The 13,845-nt window shown below is 47.0% G+C and overlaps 1 protein-coding gene across 4 annotated transcripts; it reads right to left on the reverse strand.

Moving 5' to 3' along the window:
• Positions 1-634: 634 nt before the first annotated feature.
• On the reverse strand, positions 635-13,647 carry POMT1 (protein O-mannosyltransferase 1). 4 transcript variants are annotated; one of them, XM_032130803.1, is made up of 21 exons: positions 13,621-13,647; positions 12,734-12,857; positions 11,984-12,127; positions 11,211-11,317; positions 10,584-10,634; positions 10,094-10,240; positions 9,020-9,131; positions 8,482-8,547; positions 8,261-8,354; positions 7,674-7,829; positions 6,969-7,099; positions 6,648-6,743; positions 5,232-5,324; positions 4,142-4,238; positions 3,960-4,052; positions 3,329-3,449; positions 2,969-3,066; positions 2,341-2,454; positions 1,727-1,853; positions 1,466-1,643; positions 635-1,256 (listed from the first exon to the last, which is right to left on the reverse strand). In XM_032130803.1, exons 3-21 carry the CDS (start codon positions 12,103-12,105, stop codon positions 1,082-1,084), a joined length of 2,178 nt encoding a protein of 725 aa, XP_031986694.1. In that variant the 5' UTR covers positions 12,106-12,127; positions 12,734-12,857; positions 13,621-13,647; the 3' UTR covers positions 635-1,081. The 4 variants fall into 4 exon arrangements, with proteins under 4 accessions (XP_031986694.1, XP_031986693.1, XP_031986692.1 ...); XM_032130802.1 differs by lacking the exon at positions 13,621-13,647 and adding an exon at positions 13,351-13,602; XM_032130801.1 differs by lacking the exon at positions 13,621-13,647 and adding an exon at positions 13,305-13,602.
• Between the last annotated feature and the right edge of the window lie 198 nt (positions 13,648-13,845).

Below are 13,845 nucleotides of genomic sequence, written 5' to 3' on the forward strand. Positions count from 1 at the left end.
GAGCAATCCCAGTCCTTCACCTCTGCCTTCTCCTTCTCTGTGAATTCTCTGCTGGTGCAGGCCAGGCCATGGGCTGGGTTTCAGTGTTTTTACCCTGAACCCACGTGCACAAGTTGGAGCAGGTTTCCTTGTCAGCAGGATCAGTCCTACCTTGCCCAGAGTTCCTATTCCCATGGGATCTGAGGCGTAATGGCAATACTGCCACTGCTGGTAACAGGCCTCAGGCTTCAGATCAGTGCCACAAGGCCAAAGGATTCTTCTGGCTTTGGTTCAGTACCTGGCTTGCCTGAAGCCTTGTTCAGCTGTAACAGCAATTTTTAATGTCTTTTTATTTTGCTTATCTTCTTAAAAGTGATGCTTATGTCAGATGATTATAAATAGATAATAGTAACAAGTCATTAGTCTATGCAGAATGAACTATTTATAAATGTAGCTTAATGCTGTATTTACATAAATAGAACTGATAGCAGAGCACTGGAAGTTGGGGGCAAACAATGCATTGTTGAGGAATAGGGTCATGGAATGGTGCTGTAAGGCTGCAGGGCCAGCTACTGATTGTTAAAGATGGGCAAGGTTTAGAGCTGGGAAAACCTGGGTTTCAGGCATAACAAAGAAAACGAACAAAAGTATCTGATGTGTTGGAAAGAGTCCATTTATAGTGACTTGTATCATGGGATTGCAGACCACAGTGATAGAAAACACATGAAATAGCCCTAAATGCAATGTAGTGCCAGAAGGAAGAAACCACCATCACACTCCGGGAAAGAGAAGAAATTGTAGCAGCTCTTCCCAGCAAAGGAGCTGGGATGCTACTGACTGAAGTCAGCAACCTTCACACCCTGAGGGGCAGTGAAGGGTGCATGTAACAGGGGCAGACACTGGGAACTGTGCTCCTACCAGCTGTATTACTGTTGAGACCTTTTCTGTAACAGTGTTCCTTTCTTTTCTTCTCCTGTAATCATTAGATCTGGACTACCACAAAATATCTGATGCGACTGTTCTAAGATTTCCATGATGTTAACAATAAACTCTTGACTTTGCACAGAAGGTGTTTCCTTTTGCTGTAACAAGGCTGGAGTGGTCACTGCTTTCGGATGAGGATGTTCCAGGTGTCCTTCCAGCGCAAGGCCTTGAGTTCCGTGAGGGCCAGCGCGGGCTGCCCGTAGGTCACGGGGCTGAAGGTGCAGTACACAAAGTACACCGAGGAGAACCAGGCTACAAGCAGTGCACTGAACATGCTCTTGAGCAGCACAGATCTGGGATGAGAGAGGGAAAGAGCACTCAAGTTACATCAAGGCTGGCCAAACACTTCATGCAAAAGACCTGTGCCTGGCAAATGCCAGGGTATGGCCACTGCTAGAAAAACCACTGCTTTCCCTGCAGCAGCTTGCCCAGGTGACAGGCCTGGAGAAAGAACTGTGCCAGTCCTCCTGTTCAAGAGAACTTTTCTGCTGAAGCTGAATACCTGCAGAGATGATCGCCAAGATGCTGCAGTACCACGGGAATGAGGAGAATCTGGAATGTGAGAGCAGGCAGGTAGTGGTACAGGAAAAGTGTTTTCTCCATCAGGAAGAAGGGCAGGTAATTCACAGCCCAGCCTCCACCACAGATGCCTCCCGCTGACACCCAGAGCTGCCAGGCATCTGCAGGAGACAGGAGATGGGCATGTCAGAGCAGAACAAGCCACAAGCCTCCACCTGGACACACACACACAGTGCAATCAGACCTTCAGGGATGTCGTAAATCTTCCTCCTTCGCCGTAGCAAGTACCACAGGGACAGACACAGGTAGATCAGAGCAGCAGCATTAGCTGAAGCCCAGGTGGCAACATTCCCAAGGAGGTGGATCTGGGCCTGCAGGATACATGATGGTCTAAGCCAGAAGCAGGAACATGTTGTGGTTTTTTTAGGTAAGTTTAAGTATTACCTACACAAACTTGCTAAATTAAGCTCCAGAATGTGCCTGCCTAGTAACCTGGAACAAAGCTGGTTGATAAACTTTGCTGCTTTAAGACTCGTGTAATGGAAGGCATTTAAAATATGCTATTGGAGATGCACTCATCTTCTAAATGAAATCAAGAATGGAAACTATTAAACTGCAATTTACCTTAAAAAAAAAAAAAAAAAGCACAAGCAGACATGATTTAATTAAAAGCAAGCACTGTCAAAGCTGTATCTCATGCTAAAATAAATATCTCACCCCTTGTGGAAAATGTATTAATACAGGAAGAGTCCCTTGGCTGGAAGCTGCAGCTCTGCTCTGACTCCCTCTCCTGGACTCACATCTGAGCTGTTCTGCTTTCTCAACAGCTTCACAGCTACTTCTACCTCTTGTACTTACCCCCGAGGTCGGGTGGAGCCAGTAGGCAATATTGGTGTCCATTGTGATCCAGTCCAGGGCAGAGGAGCTGTACTTATGTTCTGTGTCTTCATTTTTTAATGTGAGTATTTTCCACTAGAAAAAGAAAGGTGAACAGGCGGCTTTCAGAATTGGAACAACAGGTGGGATAGCAGGCATGGGTGAAGAGCTCCAGATGTAAGATGTTAAGTTCCTAACCTGGGAGTGGAGAAACATTTTGCATATCTCATGTGGATACTGACCAATACAACAGTTTTATTTTGCTATCAAATTATGCACTTTCCTTAGTGAATTTCTACAAAGACAGAACGGACCATCAACACTACTCACTGCATGTACCATACATGACAGCTCAGTTTCAGGCAGCCTCTGGGTGCCCAACCAATTTTCCTCCCCCTTTTTTGTTACACAATCACTCAGGTATTCATTACTGGACAGCTCAGGTCTTTAATGCCCTTATAAGTGCATTCAGACACATTTTTTTTTCAGTGAGGAAGCCAAAGTATCAGCAAGGATTAAACAATGAATCCTCAGACCCAGAGTCTGCAGAAATGCTCAGGTTCCTGCTCTGCAGCAGAAGGAAAAATGAAGAGAATAACAAGACACTCACTTGCAATTCTGTGAACTTTGCCATGAAGCTGAGGTTTTTACTGATGTCCATCTGTGTGGGAGAGTGGAGTTCCACTTCCCTCTCTTTTTGCTCTTGGCCTGGAAGAAAACAGCATAGCTCAGAAATAACCACATAACAGGCAGAAAGCTAGAAAAGGGAGAGAGCACATAGGCTCCTCACTCTCCCAGGAGCCCTTCTCCAATACATCATCCAACTGCAACAGCACTTGGAGGGACTTTGTAATGATTCTGACATCATGATAGAGCCAACTGAAGACACATACACACAGAGCCACCTTCACATCACCATGATGTGCCCCCAGTCACAGAAATCTGCCTCAAGAACATGGCTGAGACATACTTTTCCCATATCTGTGCTCTTCCACATTCCACACCATGCTCTGGTGGTAGCCTTTGGACAGCTTCTCTCCAACCACCTCCAGCTGCCGGTATCCCCACTCAGGTAGAGATGCTCCACTGAGCTACAAGAGGAAGATAACTTTTAAACTAAAAATTCTGCCAATCTGAACTTCAGGATGGAAGAAGTTCCCAGGCTCTGCCTGAGCACTGCATGACAGCAAGGGACTGCCAGAAAATATGTGAAGAGTCACCATGCAAAACTGTCTCAACAAATGCTACAGCCATAAAATCAGTGATTCTGGTAAACTTTGTAAAGAAGAATATCTTTAATTATTCCAGCTGGTCTCACAGACACAAAGACTCAGCATCAGTTTGTAAGCCCCAGTTGTGTACAATGGTCACAACCTCTTGAGAAGCAGCACAGCTTTGATGCTGAAAGGGAAGAAGTACCAGTGTGACTACCTTAAAACACACGCTGCTCTTTTGTCACAGTGAGCAAGTTTATTGTTTCCTTTAATTTACTTATTGGGGTTATTTGTTATAGTGGTTTAGCTATTTTGGAGCAGAGTTTTTGAGATTACAAGAACTGCATGAAGCAAAAGCTACAGGCAAATAAACATAACCCCACTTGCCTTTAGCACTGCAGAGGTGTTCACGTGAACAAACCTCACTTCTGACAGAATTGTCTTCCACACATCCGTGTCAGACTCACGATTTACAATTTCCTACAACAGAAAGATGGCTTTTGATCCATGTTGTCTCAGCTGTTTCTGCTGGAGCATGATCAGCTCCTCCCCTCCCTTTGACCACTCACAACTCTCCAGAGGTTCTGTGCTGGCATGGAGATGTTATAATCAATATAGCAGGAAACTTCTTGGGCGTGGGGGCTAAGAGGGGCAGCAACATCATGCCTAGAGAAAACAAATAAAGGAAGATCCTCCACCACCATTTCCCAAATACATATAAAAAGCAAACCCATATGGAATTGGCTTAGGCTGGATTCAGTAATAAAGCAAAAAGTAACTCACTTAGAGAGATTGCACTGTTTACTCTGAGAGAGAGCATTCCCCACAACCAAGAGCTGCCAGGAACAGGCTCAGAGGAAGCCAATGCAGATGCCTGCGATTCCAGGCTGGAGAACAAGCACTGATTGTGACAAACAGAGACGCTGTTCACTGGGGTTTCCAATAATGAACAAATTATATTTGGAAGGGACATAGCAAAAACCCAAGCTCAGAACAACCCCCTTCCTAATCTGAGTGATAGTCAAGTACACGCAGATGCCCTTTGGGAGGCAGTCAGGAGGCAACTTCATACTGCAGGCTTTCAAAGCAGGCAAGAATCTCTGGCAATCAGCCACAGCACAGCGGATTCTCCAGCACATCTTCCTAACTTCCGGAGCCCATCCTTCGGGTAGCAGCATGCCATCAGTCAGTGGAGTTGGCTTTGGGTTAAAAGTCACCCAAAATACTGAATACCTGCACCTGTCTGGAGTGGGGGCAGTGAAGAGGTGAGGATGAAGATGCACAGAGGGGACTCTGTATTTAGGAATCTGCAAAACTACCGTGAAATGTGAACAACTGTGAAATCCTCTAAAAGCCACGAGTAGGGAAGAACAGAAGCAGTAAGCAACCATTAAGAAGTTTGTGATTAGGATCAAATTCCACTGCCGAGTCAACCAGAAAAAAATAAATAAGCATACAGCACCCTTCCTCTGGGCCACAAGGATGCTTTATGGAACTAACCACATGAGGCCCCTCCTAGGCTCACTGGTGTAAAAATCCACAAATAACAGGCAGTTTACGGCATATCTGTGCTTCAACCCCTGAGTGGTTATTCTGAGAGCCAACCCAGCAGAATGAGCCAGCAGGCTTGGCACAGCAGAGCACGAGGAAAGGACTTACGTGTTGAGGTAGCGAGTTGTGATGCCATGGACCAGCTGCACGATGTGCCCGTGCCTGACGGGCCGCGGTGGGTTGCTCACCACCAGCTGCTGCCTGGTGAAGGGACACCCAAGAGAAAATGGTTAAATTATATGTATCTTTATGTAGAACACAACCTTGTCACAACCAAGTTGTTAGGTCATGAAGCTGCAGGCAGGGACAGACATTTAGGCAAGAAAATGAGAAATTAAAGCAGTATCTAGGTTGTACCAGAATGGAAACAAAGCTCATCAAGGCAAAGGTGAGTTAAGGGCAGAATGAGTCAGAGGATCAGTAATGGGATACTGACACTCCAGGCATTAGGTCAGTCTCTGAATCCAGGTCAGTCAGGAGTGAATTAAGGTTATTCCCATGGCACAGCTGTTTGGTGGCTTGTGTGAAACACTAAGTGCTTCTCTGGGTCTGATGGGTACTGTATTACAGCTGATGTCACTTTGGCACAATTATAGGAGAATTAATGGCTTTCTCCACCATACAGAGTAAACTCTCACCTTGCTTCTGGGCAGGGCCATGGCAAGGGGGAACACTGCAGTTCACTGAACTGCTGTCTGTATTTTACTGAAGGACTTCACATCCTCCAGTGCTCATAGGAGTGTTTTGAGTTTGAAGAATTATAAGAATATATCTGGGGTCTGTGGTTCTGGTAAAGCCCCTACTTGAAAGGTTTGCACCATGGACAAACTTTCCCAATGAGGACATGACTTGTAATGGCACACAGTCCTTCTGGTAGGACTCCTTATAAAGTTCCCAGAACAATGTAAGAAACCTACAGAAGCAACTTTTTGATCAGTATGGAATTGTATCACTCAAGGGCTTTTACTGGCTAAACAAGAGCAGAGAGTCCTGCTCTGCACTGACAGTGACAATGGCAAAACACTTCAGCACAAACCAGGCCTCTCAGGTAAAGGCACCACTTGGAATCCTTCCCTATGTGGCAGATCTTACAGCTCACTCCATGCTTCTAATACAAAGAACTACTCATTTTTCAGAAGTGTTTTCTATTCTTTTCTGAGACTCATTCAAGTTTGATGAAACTCATCAAGACACTCTAACACCACGGCTCACACACTTCAAAAAGCAGAGCTTCCCTTTCATGCAAAACACCTGAAGAATCTCCGCTGGTCCTGTGAGTCTTTCAAGTTCCCCTTGTGCACAGCACAGCCCACGTTCCGACAGGAGCAGTTCAGACAGGATTTGAGAGTTCTCAATAATGCTTTTACCACACTGAGGAGGATTGTGCAAAGAGCTGCAATCACTTGCTCAGATCACACAAGGCTTCTGCACCCATAAGCAGCGAAGAGTTATGTCCAATCCAATCCAAGCCCTGGCTGGGTTTTGGAAGCATATAGATTGAATTTAAATTTCCTGCATACTCACATTCCAGGATCTTTGACAATCCACCAGTTGTTCACATCCTTGAAGGGATAGCAGGTCACCTGCTGTTGATGGGAACTCCCTCGGCCATTCTCATACCTGCACAGGAAGTTACAAAACCCCACAGAAGTGTAAAGGTACATTGCTGCACTCACCAGTGGCAGCAATACAAACCAGCACCACATCACTGATCACTCCTACAGAACACAGGGAATCTGAAGGATTAATGACAACATTGCCAGCACCTAAACTGCTACACTTGGACTGGCCGGTGAAGCAGCAGAGCCTGCTTCCACCCTCCCCATACAGACCCCAATTGCTCACCTGATGGGGTAAGTGTTGGTGTGAGAATGGAGCCAGCACTGCACGGGCTTGCCCAGCACGTTCCGCAGGGTGATCTGAGAGCCGTAGGCCACCTCTAAGGGCTGACCCTGAGTGATTCGAGCCAGCCCACCCTGAGAAGGGTAAGGACAGGATAAATACAAAGAAGAAACCACCCAGAGGCTGTTTAAATTCTATTGAGTCACATGCCACTTCAACACAGCAGTATCTTCACACAGTGCCTTCTCATTTGGTTTTATCTACCAAAATCAAGTCTTGCAGCACCATACTCAATAGATAGTAAATAGACACCTAAACACCTAAAAAACTAAAAGACTACAGGGTCCCAGGAAATCCCTAAAGCCACGTTCTAAAAGACAGGCTAAGAACTCCTATCGTATACCACATCACCACATGAGAGTTCAGCACTGTATCTACTTCTGTGGAGTTTCCCGTAGGAAGGGACAAACCTTCAGCAGAAGAGTGAATATATTGCTCTTGGTTCACTGGGAAAAGCTTTTCATCTGTTATTAGGATTTCAGTCATTATTGCTTCACCTTAAAGCAGTACTACAGCAGCAAAATAGTTAAATGACATAAAAGGGAAAAAATATGCAGGATCAGAGGAACAGGACTGAACACCACCTAATAGTGAACATTTCCCCCTCTTCTCTCTAATAAATCAGTTCCAAGACCACATTTCCTTTACCTCTAAGCTGGCTTGGAAAGCACTTGTCATGATCTGGTCATGAGGCCCAGAGCGATACAGCAAAGCCAAGTGAACATAGAAGAAGGAGAGGTACAACCCCATGGGGATGATGATGAGGGCCAGACCCCGGGCTAGAAAATGGCACAGCAAGGAAACCTGGAAGAACAGAGAAAACTCATTGGTTCATGCTCTAGATATTAAAAATTCCAGAACACTTAGCTTGTTTTGTTTTTTCTAAGTTTTCCCCACCACTTTCATTCAGCTGTAACTTTGTGGGCCACTGGATAACTTCCAGCAAGGATTTGAAGTGGAGCTGGCAGGAGTGTGTGAGACAAGTGCATGTTCTGAGTCACACATTACCAAGACACAGATAACAGCAGAAAAGACAATCACACACACATATTGTTCTTAAACTTAATTCCATCTTCCTCAGCAACTGAGCTGAGAACTGTGCTAAGACAGGAGGGTTTCCAGACAAGGAATTTTAGTACAAAAGCCAGCTACAGACAGCAGTGTTATCTGTGGGCTTGAAAGGCTCCTGCACTGAAAAGTTACAAATAATAAATTTTGCATGCTGTGCTACCTACATTTGACAAGTCCTGGTCTCCTATCATGTGCCAGAAGTGGAGTCCTGCAATGGCCAAGAGCAGCATATAGGTAAACAGGCCCATATATTTCACTCTGAAAAGAAAGTGCATAAAAAATGAACATGGTTAAAAACTACACAATTACCTAACACAAGATATAAATATGCAAACATTCTCTTGAACAGGAGGCATTAAAGTCCAGGTAAGACATCATCACTTACCCAACTGCACAAGAACAGGCTACTCCAGTCAGCAAGAGCCAAAACCACCAGCTTCCAGAGAAGGCACTTAAAGATAAATGTATTAAATCACTTGCTAGGCTCAGTTTAAAGATAATTTTACTGTACTAAGGATTACTTCATCCTCTGCAAGGATCAGAGAACAAAAGAGACAAATATCTCTAAACTGAATGCCTGTAAACAGTTATAAAGGAGCATTAAGTGACCTGATATCATCAGTGTTTCTGTGCACAGGAGGAAACCTTCCAGTAAAAAATCTGCGTGGGCAGAGAAGTGCTACCAAGGGATTTTATTTCTATTTTAATATTAAAAAAAGACAACCCTGCTAACAGTAAAATCAGTCTTTAACACTACTCAGGAGAAAACATCTGGGCAGCCATACGAGAGATCAAAGCATTGGATTTTACAGACAGATGAAGTGAGTTGCAGAATGGTTAAGAGGCATAGAAAAACACAGTCTGTGACAAAAAAAATGTCACCATGAGAATATCCAAAAAAGTGGGAGACAATTCAGCTTTACCTGTGCTTTTTCAAATTGTAGAACTTCAGGTAGGACAAAACTGCAAGCAGGATAAAAAAAATCAGTATTGATTCCAGAAGCATGAACCTTGATTGAGTGATCAGAGAGTTCTCTGTTGGAAAAGAGAGACAGACACAAAATTAGAGAAACTTCTCTATAGGCAAGTGCTACCTCAGACTTTTAAATCGTTATCTAACAGAAGGACCTGCCCTTTTAGGGACAGCCCATTCCTACTGGCTGCAATGGGCAAGTGCTGGGTTTAGAGGGACAAAAACCTTCCAGCAAGAGCAAATTACATGGCCATAACTGTTTCCAAGACTAAGAGCTGGGTGAGCAGTCAAGTCTGTCAGGAGGCAGATAAAGCTGCTGTACTTCCTACAAAGGCAAAGAAAATCAGTACTGGGAAATCCAGAGAGGTGCTTCTCAAGGCAGAGTCCAGGCAGTGAGCACAGCAAGCAATGAGCACCGCAACAGAACTGCGGGAAAGGAAGCTGCAATGAGCCAGAATCAGAGCAGCTGGTAGCTAGGAGAGGTGTCTCTTATCAGGCTGCTACAAGGCTGCTGAGAGGCTCTTTTCCTCTCAGGCAGCTGGCAGCAGCCCCTCAGAGAAACAGAACCAGCTGAGTTGTACACACCAGAACAGTGTCAAATCACTGTGCTAAGGACATAGGCTGGTTTGCTGCAGTTTGGACATGAAGAAATTTGATGAGCTCTGACTGCAAGTAGGGTCGCCCTGCTGTTAAAAACCAGTATGTTGTAACTCATCCTGCAAGCCTCTGAGGAAGGGAGTACAGGCCTCCTTGGATACAAGAAATGTGGTTTCTTGTGAGGCTTTTAAGGCTGCCTACTTTGCTTAATATTGAAATGGACTTGTGTAAAGCCTAGAAGGGCAGCCTGCTGCAGAGCAGTGAGGATGGAGGAGACCAGGGAGGCTCAGCACAGACTGACAAAGGCCAGGGCTGACATGTTGTCAGTGTTTTCTGGGGAGATGCTACTCTGCCCTAAACATTCCTAAGGAGAAAAGGGACTCTTTTCCCCATGTATGAAGAATGGGGCTCAGTGGAACAACCTTACCTAAGAGAATAAGAAGAGCAGCTCCAAGTGCAGCACAGTGGGAGTAGTGCAGTTCAACCAAAATCTGGTAGGCTAAAGGCACACAGAGAGCACCAGCCAGAGCTGGCAGGAGTCGCAGGGACCACACAGGAACATTCATGCTGTATTCTGAAACAGAAAACAGGAAACAGTGATGCACCAGTTTGGAAACTTAACTGCAGAGAGGACAGACCAAGACAGAATTTCTTAGCTGTTAGATGAATCTAACTCCTACTTGTACTAATTTGTCCATCTTGTATTGCTTAAACTGCTTGGCTGATTTAGAAAGCTTGTGCTATGAATTCATAGTGCTTTTAGCTTGTGCTAGAGACCTGCAGAAGACTTATTTAAAAAGAGAAGTGAAGGTGTTGGATAAAGTGTTACTTCCACTAGACAGGCAAAAGGAATCTGTCAGTTGCTGAAATTTTGCTTATTTTCTCTAAAGAATGAGACAGTTGAAAACAGCTCTTACCAGCTCCGATCCTGTTCCATAGGAAGTTTCCATCAAATCCTCCTAAGTAACCTACAACATGAACAAGAGAATTTCCAGTCTCAAAACATGTATAAAACCTGGTGCTAAATTGGGAACCATTTCCCAAACACACAGCTTTTCCTTGCATGAAGGCCCTCTTTCCCAAAAGGGTCCTCTTTGATACTGTTCTGTCTGCAGCAATGCTTGAGAATGTGCAGAGGCACAAAGAATATAAATTGGGAACAAGGGATTCTCAGTGACAAAGTCAGATGTATATTTAATCCCTCCCTCCCATACAGACACTTTCATGTTGTGATAGCTACAGAAAGGAACTGAGGCTTGTTGCCTATTTCTTGTCACTAGCAGTTCTCATCTTACCTTTCTCTTTATCCAAAGGACTAGACAGCAGTGAGGTGATGGATACATGGCTTCATCATCCCCCCTCTACTCATGCAACAGCCCCCTAACAATCCTAAATAAAGGAAAACTCAATTCTGTCAAGCTCAGAGTCTCTCATTTGCCTTGTGCCCTCCCCCCATAACTGGATCTGATGATTCATTTCTAACCAGCACCTCTCTCTTCCACAGGAACAAGCAACAGGCACTTCCCAGTTCCAGGAGACCTTACCTCCCAAGGCCAGCAGCATGTGGCCAAAAGGTGGGCCACTGTCATCCACAAAGAAGATCCTCTTCATGTAGAGTGAAACGAATTGGCCATAATAAACTTCATCAAACCTGAGACACCAGAGGCAGAAATATGTCAAATCTAACTGGAATTATCCTGCAGGGATACTTGGAAAGCAAACACTGACTTGTTGGCAGAAAGCTAAGAATGCAACGAAGCACTGAGGCTTTGCCCCTCCTCCTCAGGGGGTTTTATTAGGGAAAGACTATCACCATATTGGGATTGTGCAGCCTGGACAAGAGAAGGCCCACAGGGGTGACTTAGTTGTGGCCTCCTGGTACCTGAAGGGAGCCTACAGGAAAGATGTGAAGAGACTACAAGAGCCTGGAGTGGCAGGACAATGGGGAATGGCTTGACACTGACAGAGAGTGGGCTGAGATTAATTTTTAGGAAAGAATTCTTCCCCATGAAGGTGGGAAGGCCCTGGCACAGGTTGCCCAGAGCTGTGGCTGCCCCATCCCTGGAAGTGTCCAAGGCCAGGTTGGACAGGGCTTGGAGCAACCTGGGACAGTGGAAGGTGTCCCTGCCCATGGCAGGGGGTGGAATGGGATGAGCTTTAAGGTCCCTTCACACCCAAACCAGTCTGGGATTTTGTGACTCTATGATTTACAGAGGCTGACATCAGCCAAGCTGTGCTCTTCTGCTCCTGCATTCTTACCCACAAATGTTTGACAGACAAGTTTGTGTCATTCAGGTAGAAAAGAAACTTTACTCACACCACAGCCCGTGGATAGCAAAACCCCCAAAGACGACTTATTAATCCCATCACAGTCAGTGCCACGAGGTTCACATTGATCTTTGCAGTGACCACAACTGGCTCCTTCAGAAACCCCAACATCCTGTCAAAGGTTTGTCTGAACCTTCAAAGCAGAAGAGAACAGCAGTCACCCTTTGGCACACAGAGCTGAACACTTCACAGAAAGCATCAGGCCTAATTTCTGCTACAAGCAGCTCATGGTAATTCGTTTCCCAAAATCCTCTTGCTCTTCATGTATCTGCATTTCTATTCTATGTACAGGACTAATTGTAAAAAAGTTACTAAACTGACATACTTTTCATCTGCCCTGCTTCCGCCTGCAGTAGTAAGCTAGAAATCCTGTTTATTCTTACACTGGTTCTCCAGAAACACAGCAGCTTAATTCTCCAGCCTATATTCTGCTTTGTGCAAGCAAACCTCACAGCCCAAATTCTGATGCTACTGATGGACAACCCATGTGCTCAGGCACCAGATTACCTCACTAACTGAGCTATTTAGAGCTCAGGTAGCTTTAAAAACCCCCTTAAACAAGTTACTTCCTTGCCAACTTAGGTATTTGTTTGGGGGTGGGGAAGGGAGAGGCAGACCCCTCCAAATCCCCTCTGCCTTACAAAGCTGGTTACTGGAGCACACATATAGGTGCTGTTTAAGCAGAAGTGCTAAAAGCTAGGTCAGAAAATAACAGAGAATCAGCGCTGTGTCTCCTCACCTCAACACAACGGAAAGTTACCAGAACAAATCCATCTGCGTGGCTTTGATCAGGAGAGAACAAAGCGGGATGCGAGCACATCACCACCATCCAGAGCGGTGCCACTGGCCTGGTTTCTCTCTGCCTACAAAACACAAGCGCTGCGTGGAACAGAGGTTTTCAGGAGCCCTTGGCAGAGCTGTGCTCCCCCCTGGGCTCTGTCAGCCCCTCGCAGGCGCTGGGACCCCGGGAGCACCTGACGGAGGCCCCGCTGGTCCCCCAGTGCAGCTGGGCTCGGAGCGGGTGTGCAGCACCACCTCGGGCTCCTCCTCAGGGCACCCTCAAACCCCTGCCAGGCTCTGCACCCCTCATCAGGGGGCAGCAAGACCACCGCCCCACCCCGCCTTGTTCCCTTTTCAAGCTCTCGGGGGGACAGCAGGACTGCTGACCGCACAGCTCGCCCTCAGAGGGTCACTAGGACCCACCGCGCACCCTGGATCCAGCCCTGGATCCTCCCTTGAGTGTTTCTGGGGGGCAAAGGAACACCGACCCGAATCCCCCCCACCCTCCGGAGACATCAGCCCCCCCAGACCTCGCCCACCCCCCTCAGCTGTACGGAGGTGATGGGGGTGAGTGACCGGCGGCACCGCGGAGCGGGGACCGGGGCCAGCATCGGGACCGGGAACACGACCGGGACCAGCACTAGGTTCGAAATTAGGATCGGGACGGCGAGCGGGACCGGGGCCACGACCAGGACTAGGACTTGGGATGGAGACCAAGACGGGGAGCGTGAGCAGGATCAGCACTAAGACCGGGATCAGGACCGGGACCCCCCCGCCCCTCACGGGCCTCGCGCGCCGGGGCGGAGGCGTGGCCCTCCCGCGCGCCGCGCTCCACCCGCCCCCTACCTGGCGACGCCGGATGTGACGTCAGGCGCACGCTGCGACGCGGGGCGGATCCAGAGGAACCCGGATGTGTTACCATGGCGACGCCCGCGTGTAGCGACCGGGCCCGGCCCCCCCGCAATGGCGGCTCTGAGGGCGCACGGTCACAGCCACGGACCGCGGCCGAGGGCGCCACAGCACCCCAAACACTGTGTCCATCCCCCTCCCCACTCTGGGGCATCAGTGGTG

Source organism: Corvus moneduloides, chromosome 21, assembly GCF_009650955.1.
Source record: "Corvus moneduloides isolate bCorMon1 chromosome 21, bCorMon1.pri, whole genome shotgun sequence".
In the NCBI taxonomy this organism is placed as follows: Eukaryota; Metazoa; Chordata; class Aves; order Passeriformes; family Corvidae; genus Corvus; species Corvus moneduloides.